The 15,813-nt window shown below is 42.1% G+C and overlaps 1 protein-coding gene across 2 annotated transcripts in view; it reads right to left on the reverse strand.

The window, feature by feature from the left end:
- COG2 (component of oligomeric golgi complex 2) overlaps positions 1-15,813 on the reverse strand; it is a 51,349-nt gene extending 35,536 nt beyond the window's left edge. For both annotated transcript variants that reach the window (XM_072823109.1, XM_072823108.1), the window contains exon 1: positions 15,608-15,813. In XM_072823109.1, coding sequence (XP_072679210.1) covers positions 15,608-15,679 — 72 coding nt within the window. In that variant the 5' untranslated portion in view covers positions 15,680-15,813. The remainder of the gene's footprint in view (positions 1-15,607) is intronic.

Consider the following 15,813-nt stretch of genomic DNA (forward strand, 5'->3'; position numbering starts at 1 on the left):
CTAAACTATTTCCCGTCTAAAAATATAACTTCAATGTCTTTTCATACAACATACATATTTCCATTAGTATTTTATATGGACGTGGAGTGTTCCATTGAACAGATGTTCAGAATCTTTCCTAATCAATTTCAAAGTACTAGTCTCACAAGATTAGCTATGTTCTGTTTCCCCTTTATTTTTTTTAATTTTTTTTTTAATTTTTATTTATTTATGATAGTCACACAGAGAGAGAGAGAGAGGCAGAGACATAGGCAGAGGGAGAAGTAGGCTCCATGCACCGGGAGCCCAACATGGGATTCGATCCCGGGACTCCAGGATCGCGCCCTGGGCCAAAGGCAGGCGCTAAACCGCTGCGCTACCCAGGGATCCCCTGTTTCCCCTTTATAACACACTGATGCCTCTGGTAGGCTAACCTGCTTAGAGGCAGCAAATCACTATCTACTTCACCTATGACTCTGCTACTCATTGAGCTGTTTAGTCATCAAGAATCAGATGTAGGGATCCCTGGGTGGCGCAGTGGTTTGGCGCCTGCCTTTGGCCCAGGGTGCGATCCTGGAGACCCGGGATCGAATCCCACATCGGGCTCCCGGTGCATGGAGCCTGCTTCTCTCTCTGCCTGTGTCTCTGTCTCTCTCTCTCTCTCTGTGACTATCATAAAAAAATAAAAAATTAAAAAAAAAAAAAAGAATCAGATGTAATGATTCCCAAACTAGTTAAGGGTACTTACACTTACTTCGTAACTATATAATTTTATAAAACATTATGTAAACCAACAAAATATGAGTGCAAAAAGATCACTGTTCTTATGAAAACTACGGCATGGGATGCCTGGGTGGCAGAGTGGCTGAGCGTCTGCCTTCAGCTCAGGGCATGATCCTGGGTCCTGGGATTGAGTCCCATATATAGCCTGCTTCTCCCTCTGCCTCTGCCTGTGTCTCTCATAAATAAATAAATAAAATATTTTTTAAAAAAGAAAACTATGACAGAAACTTTGAAAAGACTTGGTACAAAGAAATCAATAAAAAAATGTTTGCTAAATTAAGTATGGGTGAGATGACCATGAATCAGGTAGTAAGAGGGTGATCACAGGATTCTCATTCAATTCAGTTAAAGAAACTGAAACTGAACTAAATGCAAAAAAAAAAAAAAAAAAAAAAAGAAAGAAAGAAAAAAAACCAGACAGAAATCTAATCAGCAGACCAGCTTTCAGAGAAGAGTCTGGTACTACATCAATGGAGAATAAATGTACACACATATATTTTCAAATAAAACAAGAACTATATGCACCATTCCTTAAGAGTATTTGTTTCAACTGATTTTCTTAGTTAATCAAACACCTACCTTGGCAGTGTCAGAGTAGAGGACTTCATACCATTATTTCACAGCCATCTACTGAAAACCACCTGCTTTTTAAACTGCGGCCAGAATTAGCCTAGACTTTTGTCTCTTGAGACCACCTCAGACAACAGCTTACACCAGAGAAAACTATGGGAGGAAGACTCAGCTCCTAATGCTGGCCATGCTACTAACCAGCCATATGCTTTTAGGTGATCACTTAGCCTGCCTCGGTTACATATTCTTTGAAGCTCTGCACTTCACATGGATGAAGTTCAGATCTGAACTTTATGATGGCATTCTAAATGGTGTAACTCAGGCCTACTGAACAAATGCTATTAGAGAAGGTTAGTTCTCAACACCACTTACGTATTTGTTTTCAGGTAAACAAATGTTGCATAACACAAGACTAACTTGCAGCATCGCATCTGTGAATACTGGATTAGGCATCTTTTGCTGTGACAACAAGCAAGCCCAAACTCACAGAGGCAGAATACAGACACACTTCACTCACCAGGAATGGTCCTACTTCATAATATAGTATAGTTAGCAAGCATTTAAAAAGAAAGAATTTACAACCCATACATTTATAGTCAATTGATTTTTCACAAGGATGCCAAAACCATTTAATGGAGAGAAAACCCAGCCTTTTCAAGTGCCTACTATTGGGACAAGTGAGTATCTACATGCAAAAGAATGAATTTGGAACACCAACCTCACACATGCACAAAAAATATAACTCAAGATGGAATAAAGATTTATTTATTTATTTATTTATTTATTTATTTATTTATTTTTATTTATTGATGAGAGAGACACACAGAGAGAGAGAACGCAACAGAGACACAGGCAGAGGGAGAAACAGGCTCCACGCAGGGAGCCCGACGTGGAACTCAATTCCGGGTCTCCAGGATCAGGCCCTGGGCTGAAGGCGGCGCTAAACTGCTGAGCCACCCGGGTTGCCCGGAATAAAGATTTAAATATAAGAGCAAAAACAATATACTCTTGGAGAAAACAGGTGAAAATCTGTGTGACTCTAGGTAATGCTTTCTTAGATATGATACAGAAAGCATTAAGAAATAATAAACTGAATTTGATCAAAATAAAAACTTTTGTTATCAAAAGACACTACTGAGAAAGTGAAAAGACAACCCACAGAATCGTCTATATGACAAGGTCTAATAACCGGAATATGCAAAGAACTCTTACAACTCAACAATAAAAAGATAACCTAAATTTAAAAACTAGCAAAATGGGCAGCCTGGGTGGCTCAGCGGTTTAGCGCCACCTTCGGCCCAGGGCATGATCCTGGAGACCTGGGATCAAGTCCCACATCAGGCTCCCTGCATGGAGCCTGCTCCTCCCTCGGCCTGTGTCTGTGCGCCTCTCTCTCTCTCTCTCTGTCACTCATGAATAAATAAATATATAAAAAAAAAAAAACTAGCAAAAGACTTTTGAATAGACATTTCTCCAAAGAAGATACACAGATAGTCAATAGTACATGTAAAGATGTTCAATATCATTAGTCATTGGGGAAATGGGAATCAAAACCACACTGAGATACCACTTCACATACACTAGGATGGCTACAAGAAAATAAGAAAAAAAAAAGAAAAAAAAAAAAGAAAGAAGGAGGTAAGTGTTGACAAGCAGTCAGAGAAGCTGGAACCCTCCTAGATGGCTGGTGAGAATGTAAAATGGTGCAGCTAATGTGGAAAACAGCCTGGCAATTCCTCAAAAAGTTACACATATAATTACCCAGCAATTCTACAACAAGGTGTATACTTGATAGAACTGATGACAGATGTTGACACCACAACCCGTACATGAATGTTCACAGCAGCATTTGCTCATAACAGTCAAAAAGTATACAGAACCCAATGTCCATCAACTGATGAATGAAGACTTAAAATGTGGAGAGCCTCTAATACAGTCATAAAAAGGAATAAAGTACCGTTACGTGCCACAACAGGAGTGAACTCTGAAAACATTCTAATCTAAGGTTAAAGAAAGCCAGACACAAAAGGTCACATATTGTATAATTTCATTTATATGAGATGTTCCAGAGTAGGCAAATTCATAAAAACAGAAAGTAGAGTAGTGATTGCCAGAGAATAAGAGGGAGGAAAACTGGAACTAACAGGTCTCTTTTTCAGGTGATGGAAGTGTTCTAGAATTGGACAATGGTGACACATGCGCCACACAGTAAATATACTAAAAACCACTGAAGAATACACTTTAAAATGATGTTATGCTTAGAGAATTATGTCTCAATGAAAAATGAAACGAATATCAACAAGTAAATGTTCCGATACGTTAAAAAACTGAATGTGGGGATCCCTGGGTGGCTCAGCAGTTTAGCGCCTGCCTTTGGCCCAGGGCGCGATTCTGGAGTCCCAGGATCGAGTCCCACATTGGGCTCCCGGCATGGAGCCTGCTTCTCCCTCTGCCTGTGTCTCTGCCTCTCTCTCTCTCTCTCTCTCTCTATGTCTGTCATGAATGAATAAATAAATAAATCTTTAAAAAAAATAAAAAATAAAAAAATAAAAATAAAAAACTGAGTGTAACACTAATCAAAAGAACACTAAGGTAGGTATATGACTTCCAAACAAAGCAGATTTCAGAGCAAGGAAAATTATCAGGCATAAAGAGGAGCATTACCTAATGATAAAGAAATCAATTCACCAAGAAAATACAATAATCCTTACTGTATATATGCCTAATCAACAAAGGTGAGGCAAAACCTAACAGAACTGTAGGGGGAAATAAATAAATCCATTATTATAGCTGGTGACTTCAAAACTTCTCCATCAGTAATGGACATGTCTAAGAATAGGACAATATGATCCATATAATCAGTCAAGATATAGTTCACTCAATATCACCATCAATTTACATACAATGGACATTGATAGACAAACTTCATTCAGTAATAGTGGAATATACATTCCTCTCATGCTCTTATGGAACATTCATCAAGACAGAATAATTCTGGGGACGCCTGAGTGGCTTAGCAGTTGAGCATCTGTCTTCCACTCAGGGCTTGATCCCAGAGTCCGGGATCAAGTCCTGCATTGGGCTCCCAGCAGGGAGCCTGCTTCTCCCTCTGCCTATGTCTCTGCCTTTCGTGGAGAAATAAATAAAATCTTAAAAAAAAAAAAAAAGGAATAATTCTGGGCAACAAAACAACAAATGGTGGGTGGGGATGGGTAACTGGGTGATGGGTATTGAGGAGGGCACTTGTTGGAATGAGCACTGGCTGTTATATCCAACTGATGAATCACTAAATTCTACCCCTGAAACTAATACACTATATACTAACTAAATTGAATTAAAAAAATTTTAAAGCTAACTGCTTTTGTATATACCAGCAACATATAAGTGGAACTTGAAATTATAAGTACAACCCCATTTACATTAACAGACCAAAAAGAAAATTAAATACTTAGGTACAAATCTAACAAAATACACAAAAGACCTATATGAGGTAAAATACAAAATTCTGATGAAATATAGCAAGGAATGTAAGATCCAAAATGGAGAGACAGTCCATAATCTTGGATAGGGAGACTCAATACTGTTAAGAGGTTGGTTCTTCCCAAATTTATCTACAGATTCAATACAATCCCAATCAAAATGTCAGGAAGTTATCTTGTGGATATCAACAAATTGAGGGCAGCCCGGGTGACTCAGCGGTTTAGTGCCACCTTTGGCCCAGGGCCTGATCCTGGAGACCCAGGATCAAGTCCATGTTGGGCTCCCTGCATGGAGCCTGCCTCTCCCTCTGCCTGTGTCTCTGCCTTTCTCGCTCTCTCTCTGTGTCTCGAATGAATGAATGAATGAATGCCAAATTGATTCTAAAGTTTTTTGTTTTTTTTTAAAGATTTTATTTACCCATTCATGAGTAATAGACTTACTATTAAAGCTATAGTGATTAAGACAGAATAGTGCTGGCAAAAGAGACAAATAAGTCAATGGAACAGAGAGAGAGCCCAGAAATAGATCCACACAAATACACAAAGGCAATTCAATGGATAAAGGAGAGTCTTCAACAAATGGTACTGAATAATGGGACATCGACATGCAAAAAAAAAAAAGGAATAAAGACATAAGTTTCTTACATCTTCCACAAAAAATTAAGTTAAAATGGCTCAAAGACCTAAATGTAAAATGCAAAATTTCTAAAAGATAACACAGGAGAAAATGTAGGGGCTCTTGGATTTGGCAATGACTTTCCAGATACAAAACTAAAAGCATGATCTATAAAAGAAAAAAACTGATGAGATAGACTTTCTTAAAATTAACTTCTTTTCTGCAAAAGACATTGTTAAGAGAATGAAAAAACAAGTCACAGAATTGAGGAGCTATGTGCAAAACACATCCATGGTAAAGGATTTAAAACCAAAAGATATGGGCAGCCCAGCCCAGTTGGCTCACCGGTTTAGTACCGCCTTCAGCCCAAGGCCTGATCCTGGAGACCTGGAATCGAGTCCCACGTCAAGCTCCCTGCATGGAGCCTACTTCTCCCTCTGTCTGTGTCTCTGCCTCTCTCTCTCTGTCTCTCATGAATAAATAAATAAAATCTTAAAAAAAAAATAAAACCAAAAGATATAAAGATGTCTTAATAACAATAAGACGTCAAACAACCTTATTTAAAAATGAGAAAAGGTGCAGCTTTTGGGGACGCCTGGGTGGCTCAGCAGTTGAGCATCTGCCTTTGGCTCGGGCGTGATCCCCGAGTCCCAGAATCGAGTCCCACATCGGGCTCCCTGCATTGAGCCTGCTTTGCCCTCTGCCTGTGTCTCTGCCTCTCTCTGTATGTCTCTCATGAATAAATAAAATCTTTTAAAAATAAATAAAAATAAAAATAAAAATGAGAAAAGATCTAAAAAGATGCTTAACATTGTATGTCATTAGGGAAATGCAAATGTAAACAAGGTACTATTACATATTATTAGAATGTCAAAAATCCAAAACACCGACTACCTCAAATGCTAGCAAGGATGTGGAGCAACAGGAACTCTTCATTCATTGTTGGTCAGAATGCAAAACTGTAGACATTTTGTAAGACAGTTTGGCAGTTTCTCACAGAGCTAAATACACTCTCATCATAAGATCCTGTAACTGTACTCCCTGTTATTTACCAAAAAGAGTTGAAAATTTATGTCCATATAAAAATCTTGCAGATTTTTTTTAAAGATTTATTTATTTATTCATGAGAGAGAGAGAGAGAGAGAGAGAGAGAGGCAGAGACACAGGAGGAGGGAGAAGCAGGCTCCATGCAGGGAGCCCAACGCAGGACCTGAACCGGGGCTCCAGGATCGTGCCCTGGGCCAAAGGCAGGCGCCAAACCGCTGAGCCACCCAGGGAATCCCCCACACAGATGTTTATAGCAGCTTTATTCCTAAGTACCAAGACTTGGAAGCAATCCAAGTTTTCTTCTGTAGGTGACTAGATACATTGTGCCACATCTACACAATAATATATTATTCAGGAATTTTTAAAAATGAATTACTAAGCCACAAGACCTGGAAGAAACTTAAAAGAATATTGCTAAGTGAAAGACCAGTCTGGAAAGCTAAATACTATATGATTCCAACTATATGGGATTCTGGAAAAGGCAAAAATCTACCAGCATTTTTATTTTTACTTATTTTTAATGTCATCTCTATACCCAATGGGGGCCTGGAAGTCATGACCCTGAGCTCAAGAGTCAGATGCCTCCAAAAAGGTAAAACTTACACTGTAAAAAGATCTGGGGTTGCAGGAGTGAGGGTGGAAGGTGCAGACAGAGAAGAAATGAACAGGTGACGTACAGGGATTTTCAAGGCAGTGAAACTGCTGTAAGATACTGTGATAGATAAATAACATTATACATTTGTCAAAATCCACAGAACTATAGACAGAAGAGAGAACCCTAATGTAACTAATGGACTTCAGTTAAAGTTTACCTACTTTAATAACCAGCTACATTCAGGGATGGCAAAGAATAACACAAAATAATTTGGGAATTAATCATTTAAAACCTGCCAAAGACTCAAATACTAGTATTCTTACCACTATAAAAATTACACAGAACTTTGGAAAGACCAAAATTCTCTAAGCTGCCAAGAAGTAAAACACTCCCCCCACCCAAATACAAGGAATTATAAAATCACCACCTGCCATCTCCACACAGAATCAGAATCCCCCGACACCATCATTCTGTATTTGAGAGGTACTAAGAGAGCACATGAAATTTTTGATCTCTACCCTAAAACACATTCCATTTCATTGAAACAAAAAACCAAAATAGTTAAGCCTACACACTAAATAGAGGTTGAAAGACATAAGAAGTCAGTGTGGGCTTGTGTGTATGTATTTCCAACCATTCTTGAAAACCAATGGACAACAGAGATGAAGAAATGCCCCTGTAATATCCCACAAATATTAAATATGTACCATGTAACTTAGGCTCTGCTCTAAGACCTGGGGACACAGCCATGATAAAGAAATACAAGGCCTCTGCTCTTAAGGAGCATATATGCTAATGCAGAAATGAAAAAATAAACATGAAAACAAACATATTAATGAAGAGTGAGCAAAGCTAAAAAGAAAACAGGACACTGTAAAGATGAGTGACAAAGGGTTTGTACTTTAATGTGGATGACCAAGAAAGACACTTATAGAACAATGACATCTGAGTTGAGATCCAAATGACACAAAGGAGCTAGCCATGGGAAGAGTGCCCCTGCTTAAGGAACAGCAGATGCATAAAAATGTCCCTGGAGCTCTTCCCTCCCGTCCCTGCCCTCAAATCTCTCACCCAGGTAGGGGACAGGCAGGTGACATAGTCTCTCAAAACTCAAATTGTGTCTCTCAAACTCCTTCTAAATCTTTATTCAGGGCAGCCCGTGTGGCTCAGCAGTTTAGTGCTGCCTTCAGCCCAGGATGTGATCCTGGGGACCCGGGGTCGAGTCCCACGTCGGGCTCCCTGCATGGAGCCCATTTCTCCCTCTGCCTGTGTCTCTGCCTCATTCTCTCTCTCTCTCTCATAAATAAATAGAATCTTAAAAAAAAAAAAAAAGATTTAAATCTTTATTCAGTGTTTAAATTACTCAAGCTTCAGAAACTAAAAATATACACTAACGAGTTCTTTCCACCCATCTACAGATTATCTTTAAAGTATCACGAAATAGTAACACTTAAATTCTAAGGAACTTCTAACATTTTAATCAATTTTATATCTAACTTCTTTGTTTTATATATATATATACACACACACACCTGTTTGACATATTTACAAAAAGGCAAAGAAAACCTGTATTCTGTAAATTTATTCATCCAACAAATATTTGAGTACCTCTGTTCCAGTTGATTTCTTCTCTTTTTCTCTCCTTTCCCCTCAATTTAACACCAATCATAATCCATACAGGGTTTTAGTTTACTTTTCCAACTTATTTTCTTGAACTGTTTAGTACAATTATCTGGTTAAAGTTCTAAGGACTGGTTGCATATTAGAATCACCTGAGGAACTTTAAAAAAAAAAACCTAAGGGGCACCTGGCTGGTTCAATGGGTGGAGTGTGCAGCTCTTGATCTCGGGGTTATGAGTTCAAGTCCCACACTGGGTGTAGAGATTACTTAAAAATGAAATCTTAAAAAAAAAAAAAAAAAAAAGGAAAAGAAAAAGCCCAAATCCCAGTTTGTGATTAATTTGTTTAAATATTTAAAGAAATTTGATGCTAAATGCTATAAGACTAGTTAAATAACCAAAAGATGTATTTACATAATGCTTTTCTCTTAAATTTTGAACAAAGAAAAATTACTAATAATCAGTAACTCGGTAGGCCAGAAGTGCAACATTTTATTCAACGGATAAGTTTTATAACATTACAACAAGTGAATTAGAAAAGAAAAGAGAAACAAGAGTGTGGCATGAACTTGGGGAAGCAAAAAAAAGTAGAAAGACTGTAACCATGAAGCAAATGTTTAGCTCCAAGATCAGAGGCTTAAATAGGACAGATTAAAATCTACAAAGAAAGAAAAGATCCCAGTGTACTGAAGGAAAGAAAGTCCCCCAACACCCTTCCTCCTTCTTCCAATATAAACACACTCTGGGCCACCTTGCCATATCCTGGTTACACTGACTTTATCAACTTTCCCATTAAAGCCAGACTTGACCTGGTAACAGTCAATGATGGGCTGTCTGTATGCCAAGTTATACACAGGAGTTGTATAACTGTGTAATGGCTGAAACTGAGAAACTGGGGTAAAAGTATTGAGAGGCCCTAAGGATTGCCAAGGATCCAAGATTTGACTGATTACCATGCACACACAAGGGGTCCTATGCAGATGACTGCTTAGTACAGAGAGCCATTAGGCATCAGCTGACCTTAAACACAGGATCCAGAAGATCCCTGGAGTTCCCAGCATGTACACTTCTAACCATAGGTACAATACTGAGCAGATGCCGATGATTACAGAGCCCCTCAGTTCTAATTCTTAAAAGATAAAGCTCCTCAACCTTACTTTAAAAACTTTTTCTGTTGCCAGTTCATATAGCAATACTCTGTCACATGAATTATCTATCCTTTATCGATTTGCTCTGTTATGAGTGGAGTATGGTTAAATACACTCACTTTTTGATGCTGCTTTGAAACTACTATTCTGTATCACTTTAAATCTTGTTGCATCTTTTTATAAATCAGATGATTCCTTACATTTAAAAAAAAAATCAAAAAATCAAAAGGACAATAAAAAACACGTCTTTTTGCCAGAACCTCTTCTTACCAAGTGCCAATTGAATAAACTTTGTTTGATATTACATCTCTACCACCCAGGAAAGTATTTCACATAAGAAAATTTCTCTATAAAATGAGATATAGCCTATATTCCATATTTGACTTATTCAAATTTTATGATGATGATGTCCATCTCAAACTGATGAAGAGAATGGAATCTTGTCATCAAGCTCAGAACCTACAAGGTAAGCACTCAGCTCCAGTGACACAAAGGGTGCTCCTACAAGCGGGGGGGCGGGGGGCGGGAGGGGCCACTGGGAAACAGTGGCTGACCTGCTTGCACGCTGCTGTCTGTGATTTGTAATTCTTCCCTCTTCCTTTTCTGTCAGCTGCTATCTCTTGATGCCATCAACAAAGTCCACCTCAAACAGGTCAGCTTTTCTCTCTGATCCTGTTTATTATACCTAAGCTACCGGCCAAGAGTCCAAATCACCAGCCCTATTGGAATTTCTCCTAAAGTAAAAGGCAGCCTGGGCACCTGGCTGGCTCAGTGGTTAAGCGTCTGCTTTCAGTTCAGGTCATGATCTCAGGGTCCTGGAATCGAGCCCACATTGGGCTTCCTGCTCAATGGAGGAGTCTGCTCTCCCTCTGCCTCTGCCCCTTCCCCCCCGCTCGTGCTCAATCTCTCTCTCTTGCTCTCTATCTCAAATAAATAAACAAAATCTTTAAAAATAAATAAGTAAAGAAAGAAAGAAGTGACCCTACTGATAAAATGCAGGCGCTTTGGCATACAGACTTTGTACCAGCTTTTGGGCTATTCTTAATATTCTTATTATCCCACTTCCCAAAGTTCCCACCTGTAGCCTCTAGAAAGGAACATGTTACAGCATGATTTCCCAGGACTGATGCATGGCGGTCAGGACATCAGGCCTGTGATTTGCCCCAACTGGCTGTGTGACTTTAGGGGAAGTCATGACACCCCAGTCTCCTTACCTGCAAACCAGAAAAACCGACCACTGTCTTTTTTTCACAGGAGCATAAAATGTCAAGAGCTGGAAGAGACTGCAAAGATCATGTAGATAAGCACTGCCTCATTATACTAATGAGGAAACTGAAGCCCAGAGGCGAGTAATTTGCCCCAAGCCACACACAAGCAGACAGCAGAGCTGAAAGTGGACCCCCATCTCTGGGTCACAGCTACTCAACCAGCACAGAGATCTGAGCAGCTGGTCATTTTTCCCTTTTCCATGTTGTCAGTTAGAATGCATATTCCTTGAGAACAGAGACACCCTAGACACACTTCCTACAGTGCAGACCACGGACCAGAAAAAGACAAGGACAGGTGCAAGGAGACTGGGTCAGAAGCCTCTATGACACGATGGTGAGAGAGCACTGTGAAGGTACAAAAAGAGATGGAGAGAAGTAGATGGATATGAGAGGTATGTAGGAAGTGAAATCCACAGGACTTGGTAACAGACTAGATTTTGGAAAGGTGAGAAAGGAGTTGACTCCTGAGTTTTCCAACTCCCAACTAGATGGTTGGTGGAGCATTTACTGAGATAGGCAATAGGATAAGAAAGCTGGTTTCCAGGGGAGGAGGAGCTCACAAATTCAGTTTTCAACATGATGAGTTTGAGGGACCACAAACATACCCAAATCAGCAAGTTCAGTATATAAGATTGGTACTCAGGAGGCATTTGGGCCAGAGACAGGAATCTGCCTCAGCTGCCTATAGGTGAAGCTGCATGAAGAGTCATCCAGGGAAAGGAGAGGACGTGTGACTGAGCCCATAACCAGCCATTTAATGGCTACTAGGAGAAGTATGATTATGCACAAAAGACAGACCAGAGAGGTATGACAAAAATCAGAAAGCAGTGCAGGGGGATCCCTGGGTGGCTCAGCGTTTTAGCACCTGCCTTCAACCGAGGTGTGATCCTGAAGACCTGGGATCGAGCCCAACATCAGGCTCCCTGCATGGAGCCTGCTTCTCTCACTGCCTGTGTCTCTGCCTCTCTCTCCGTGTCTCTCATGAATAAATAAATAAAATCTTAAAAAATAAAAAAAATAAAGAAAGCAGTGCAGGACATTTGGTTTGGTGCCAGGTCCAGTAAGGAGACAAAAAAAAGGTCTGCTGAATTGATTTACACCTGGCTAACTTGGTAAGAACTTCAGAGGAACAATGAAGCCTTAAAAGTGAAAGGTGAAAAAAAAAAGTGAAAGGTGAGAAAGTAAAGACAACCCTGAGCCCTGGCTGTGATGAGCAAGAGTGACAGGGCAATACCTAGAGGTGGGAGGGTCCAGTGGAAGAGCCTAAAATAGGAGCATGTGTGCAAGCTGATAGAAGAAGCGCAGGAGAGAGGATCCTAACAGGGTCCAGGGAAGGCAAGACGGCATGGCTGCCAAGCAAGGGTGAAAACTTAGCCTGAGGAGGGAGGAGAGCCCCTTCACATAACAGGCAAGGAGCAGAAGGAGAAGGGTACAAATACAAGAATGGGACTGTGATTGGCAAGATGAAGGAGCTCCCTTTTTTTCTTTTAAAGATTTTATTTATTTATTCATAGAGACACACACAGAGAGAGAGAGAGAGGCAGAGACACAGGCAGAAGGAGAAGCAGGCTCCATGCAGGGAGCCCGACGTGGGACTCGATCCCGGGTCCCCAGGATCACACCCCGGGCTGCAGATGGCACCAAACCGCTGCGCCACCGGGGCTGCCCAGGAGCTCCCATTTGATGTCTGCTATTTTTTCTGTAAAACTGGAGATGAGTCACATGTTGAGATTTAAGGGAAAGGCTATGATGTCAATAGCACACCCATGTAAATGGGTCTAATTTATCTCTGTTATGCCACTTTCTCTCCCCTACCAAGTCACTACCAATACCTTATGTGCTATTCACCTATAGTTGGCTGTCAATCCTAAGGATCTATGTATTTTTAAGCTGACAAAGTATGATGTTGCCACCACCTCTGCACCAGGTGACTCTCCCCACCTGCCACCCCTGCATTGTGATCACCTACGTCTTTCACATACCTTTCCTCTCCTCTGTATTTCTCATTAGATCTCATAAAAACCACCGAAATAACTTTTTAAGTAGTCTCCTGCCAACAGTCAGCTCCAGTGCAACAGATACGATCATGCAACTTCCTGCTTTAAACCTGACTGTACATCCACAATGAATCAACATCAACACAAATCCGTCACTGCAGTCTCCAAGGTACAATTGGCAGCCCCAGCCCATCTACTTTTCTACCTCCCCGGTCTCTCATTCCTGGGCACTCTTCCAGGCTCCAGCCACTGTGGACTAAGGGGAGATTCTGGGCACAAACGTTCTTTCTTCCTAGCACCAGCTCAAGAACCAAAACTGTATCTCATCTATCTCTGTGCCATCATGTCTGGATCGCTGGCTGGCACCCAGTAGGTGATCAATGAACACCTGCTTACTGAATGAGCAACTACCATTGCCCTACCAGGTCCACATCACATTGGGCAGACTAACGACACATTTCTCAGCAACGACTGGATTTAAGTAATCTCAACTCTCCCAGTGAAAACATATTCTCTAACTTTCCTTCAGGTACAAAACCTCTCCAGTTACAACACGCGTTAAATGAGACATATATGTAGACGTATAACCCCAACCGCAAGCTCTCCACTCATCGCTTCTGCCATGGAACTGCAAGTTATAAAATGTCTCTCTGAAGGAAACACAAATTGCAAATGACCTTTATCTCTGGGCCTCACCTAGACAATCAACAACATTTTACACAGCACAGCTGTTCTATGTACTTTCCTTCATCACATGAAGAGGTCACGTTCATTAGCACCACAAATTATCTGGCACATTCAAAAGCTTAAGAGCCATGAAAGAACAAACAGTTGCTGGCATTTGAGCCAGGTTCCGGGTCTGCTCTCTCCCTACCTCTAAGTCCTGCTTTAGAACTTCTATTTTGAGATTTCTATTTTCTGAAGCTGCTTTGGCCAAAGGCATTCCGTCAGCTCAGAGTGAGAGAGATGGCGGGGCTAGTCAGGCTGAGGGAATGCCGGTGTCAGGCTCAAAGGAAGCTGAAGAAATTGAAAGACGGACAAGCCAGAGATTTCTGTGCTCTGAGATTCAGGTCTGTGTGTGTGCCTCTTCTTCTTCCAGTGACCTCTCCCTGTCACGTACCTTTAGTTAACAAAGGGTTTCTGGATCAGTGAAGTCACGCTCTGCCCTCTTGCAAACATCCCATTCAAGTTACACCTGTCATTACAGTGGCTTACTGGAAACACCCCTGTGTAAGAACAAGGGTCCAGCACTCCTCGGTCCAGACAGTCCTACATGTTAAAAATGACACGGCCACACTGCAGAGGATCCAGATATAAACACTTCTTAAAGCCGGAGTCTGGGAGATGTGATCTGAATGCAAATACCAAAAAGGGACTAGTTGGTTAGCTCAAAAAAAGAAAAAAAAACGTATTATGACTTGAAGCCGTCAAAAAATAAGAAATTTAAACTCCTTTCAAAACTTTTAGGTGCCTATAGAGCCGAGCTTTTAACTTTCTCATACGAGACTAGCTACTAAGTGATGTTAAAAATCCCAATGGTTGGGATCCCTGGGTAGCTCAGCGGTTTGGAGCCTCCCTTCCACCCAGGGCGGGATCCTGGATCGAGTCCCATGTCGGGCTCCCCGCATGGAGCCTGCTTCTCCCTCTGCCTGTGTCTCTGCCTCTCTCTCTGTGTGTGTGTCTCATGAATGAATAAATAAATAAAATCTTAAAAAAAAAATCCCAATCGTTAAACATAGATTTTTTTTTTTGATAGTTTAAGTACAAGACCCAGAAGAATACACATAATAAGTAAACCAGAGTTCCTCCTAGCTCTGATTCAAATCTTGGACATTTTCAAGACTGTGCCCGATGAACCTTTATTGTCAGTAAAATGTCCTCAGTTCGTATTTCCATTCTGTAAATCTATGTGCTACGATTATCGGCAGACCAGCTTCGAGGTCCCCTTAACGAAGGGAAGCAGGGCAACGTCAGAAAAGGAGCTTGGTTTGCTTCGGAGCACTGCAACAGAATCAATCAGTAAGGGCCGCGGCCGTTTAAGCCTCTCATTTCAGGGCCTCGAGACGAAAAGTCAGGCAAGAACTTTGGACTACGTGCCCTTCTCACCCGACCCGACGCCCGGGTAGGTACGCTGGCTGGGCTTCTGCGCCAGGCACTGTCAGGCGGTCAGGCCAGGGGCCGGCGGGCCGGCCGCGCCCTGCGCCCTACCGCAGTCGGGCCCCAGCGGGGACTTTTACGTTCAGCTCAAAACCACTCGCCCTGAACTTTCAGGCCTTTTCGCTGCATGTGCACGATCTCACACAAGCGCCTGCTCCGGGCTGCGCCCACAAACCTGAGGCCAAGAGGCTCACTGCGAAGCGCAGCGAGGTCCCCGCCGAGGGCCGGTCCGGGCGGGGGCGCCCGGGGAGCGCTCGGGAGAAGCCCGAGGGAGGCCCGGGGGTGGGGGGCGGGCAGCGAGGGCAGGCCACGCACGGCCCGGCCCGGGGAGCCGCGCCCCGGCGCGCACCTTCATGAACTCGTCCTTGTCGAAGCAGAGCGTGTCCGGCCCCTTGGGCAGGTTCATCCTACTTCTGTCCATCCCGCCGGCCGCCGCCGCTCAGCGCAGACCGTCGAGCGAGGAGAAGACGCCGGGTACTGCGCTCGCTGCCGCGGCGGCCGCGGCCACCGCCAGCTTCCACGGCCCGGCAGGCGCCGCTTCCGCCAACATGGCGG

Source organism: Canis lupus, chromosome 4 (genome assembly GCF_048164855.1).
Source record: "Canis lupus baileyi chromosome 4, mCanLup2.hap1, whole genome shotgun sequence".
Classification (NCBI taxonomy): Eukaryota; Metazoa; Chordata; class Mammalia; order Carnivora; family Canidae; genus Canis; species Canis lupus.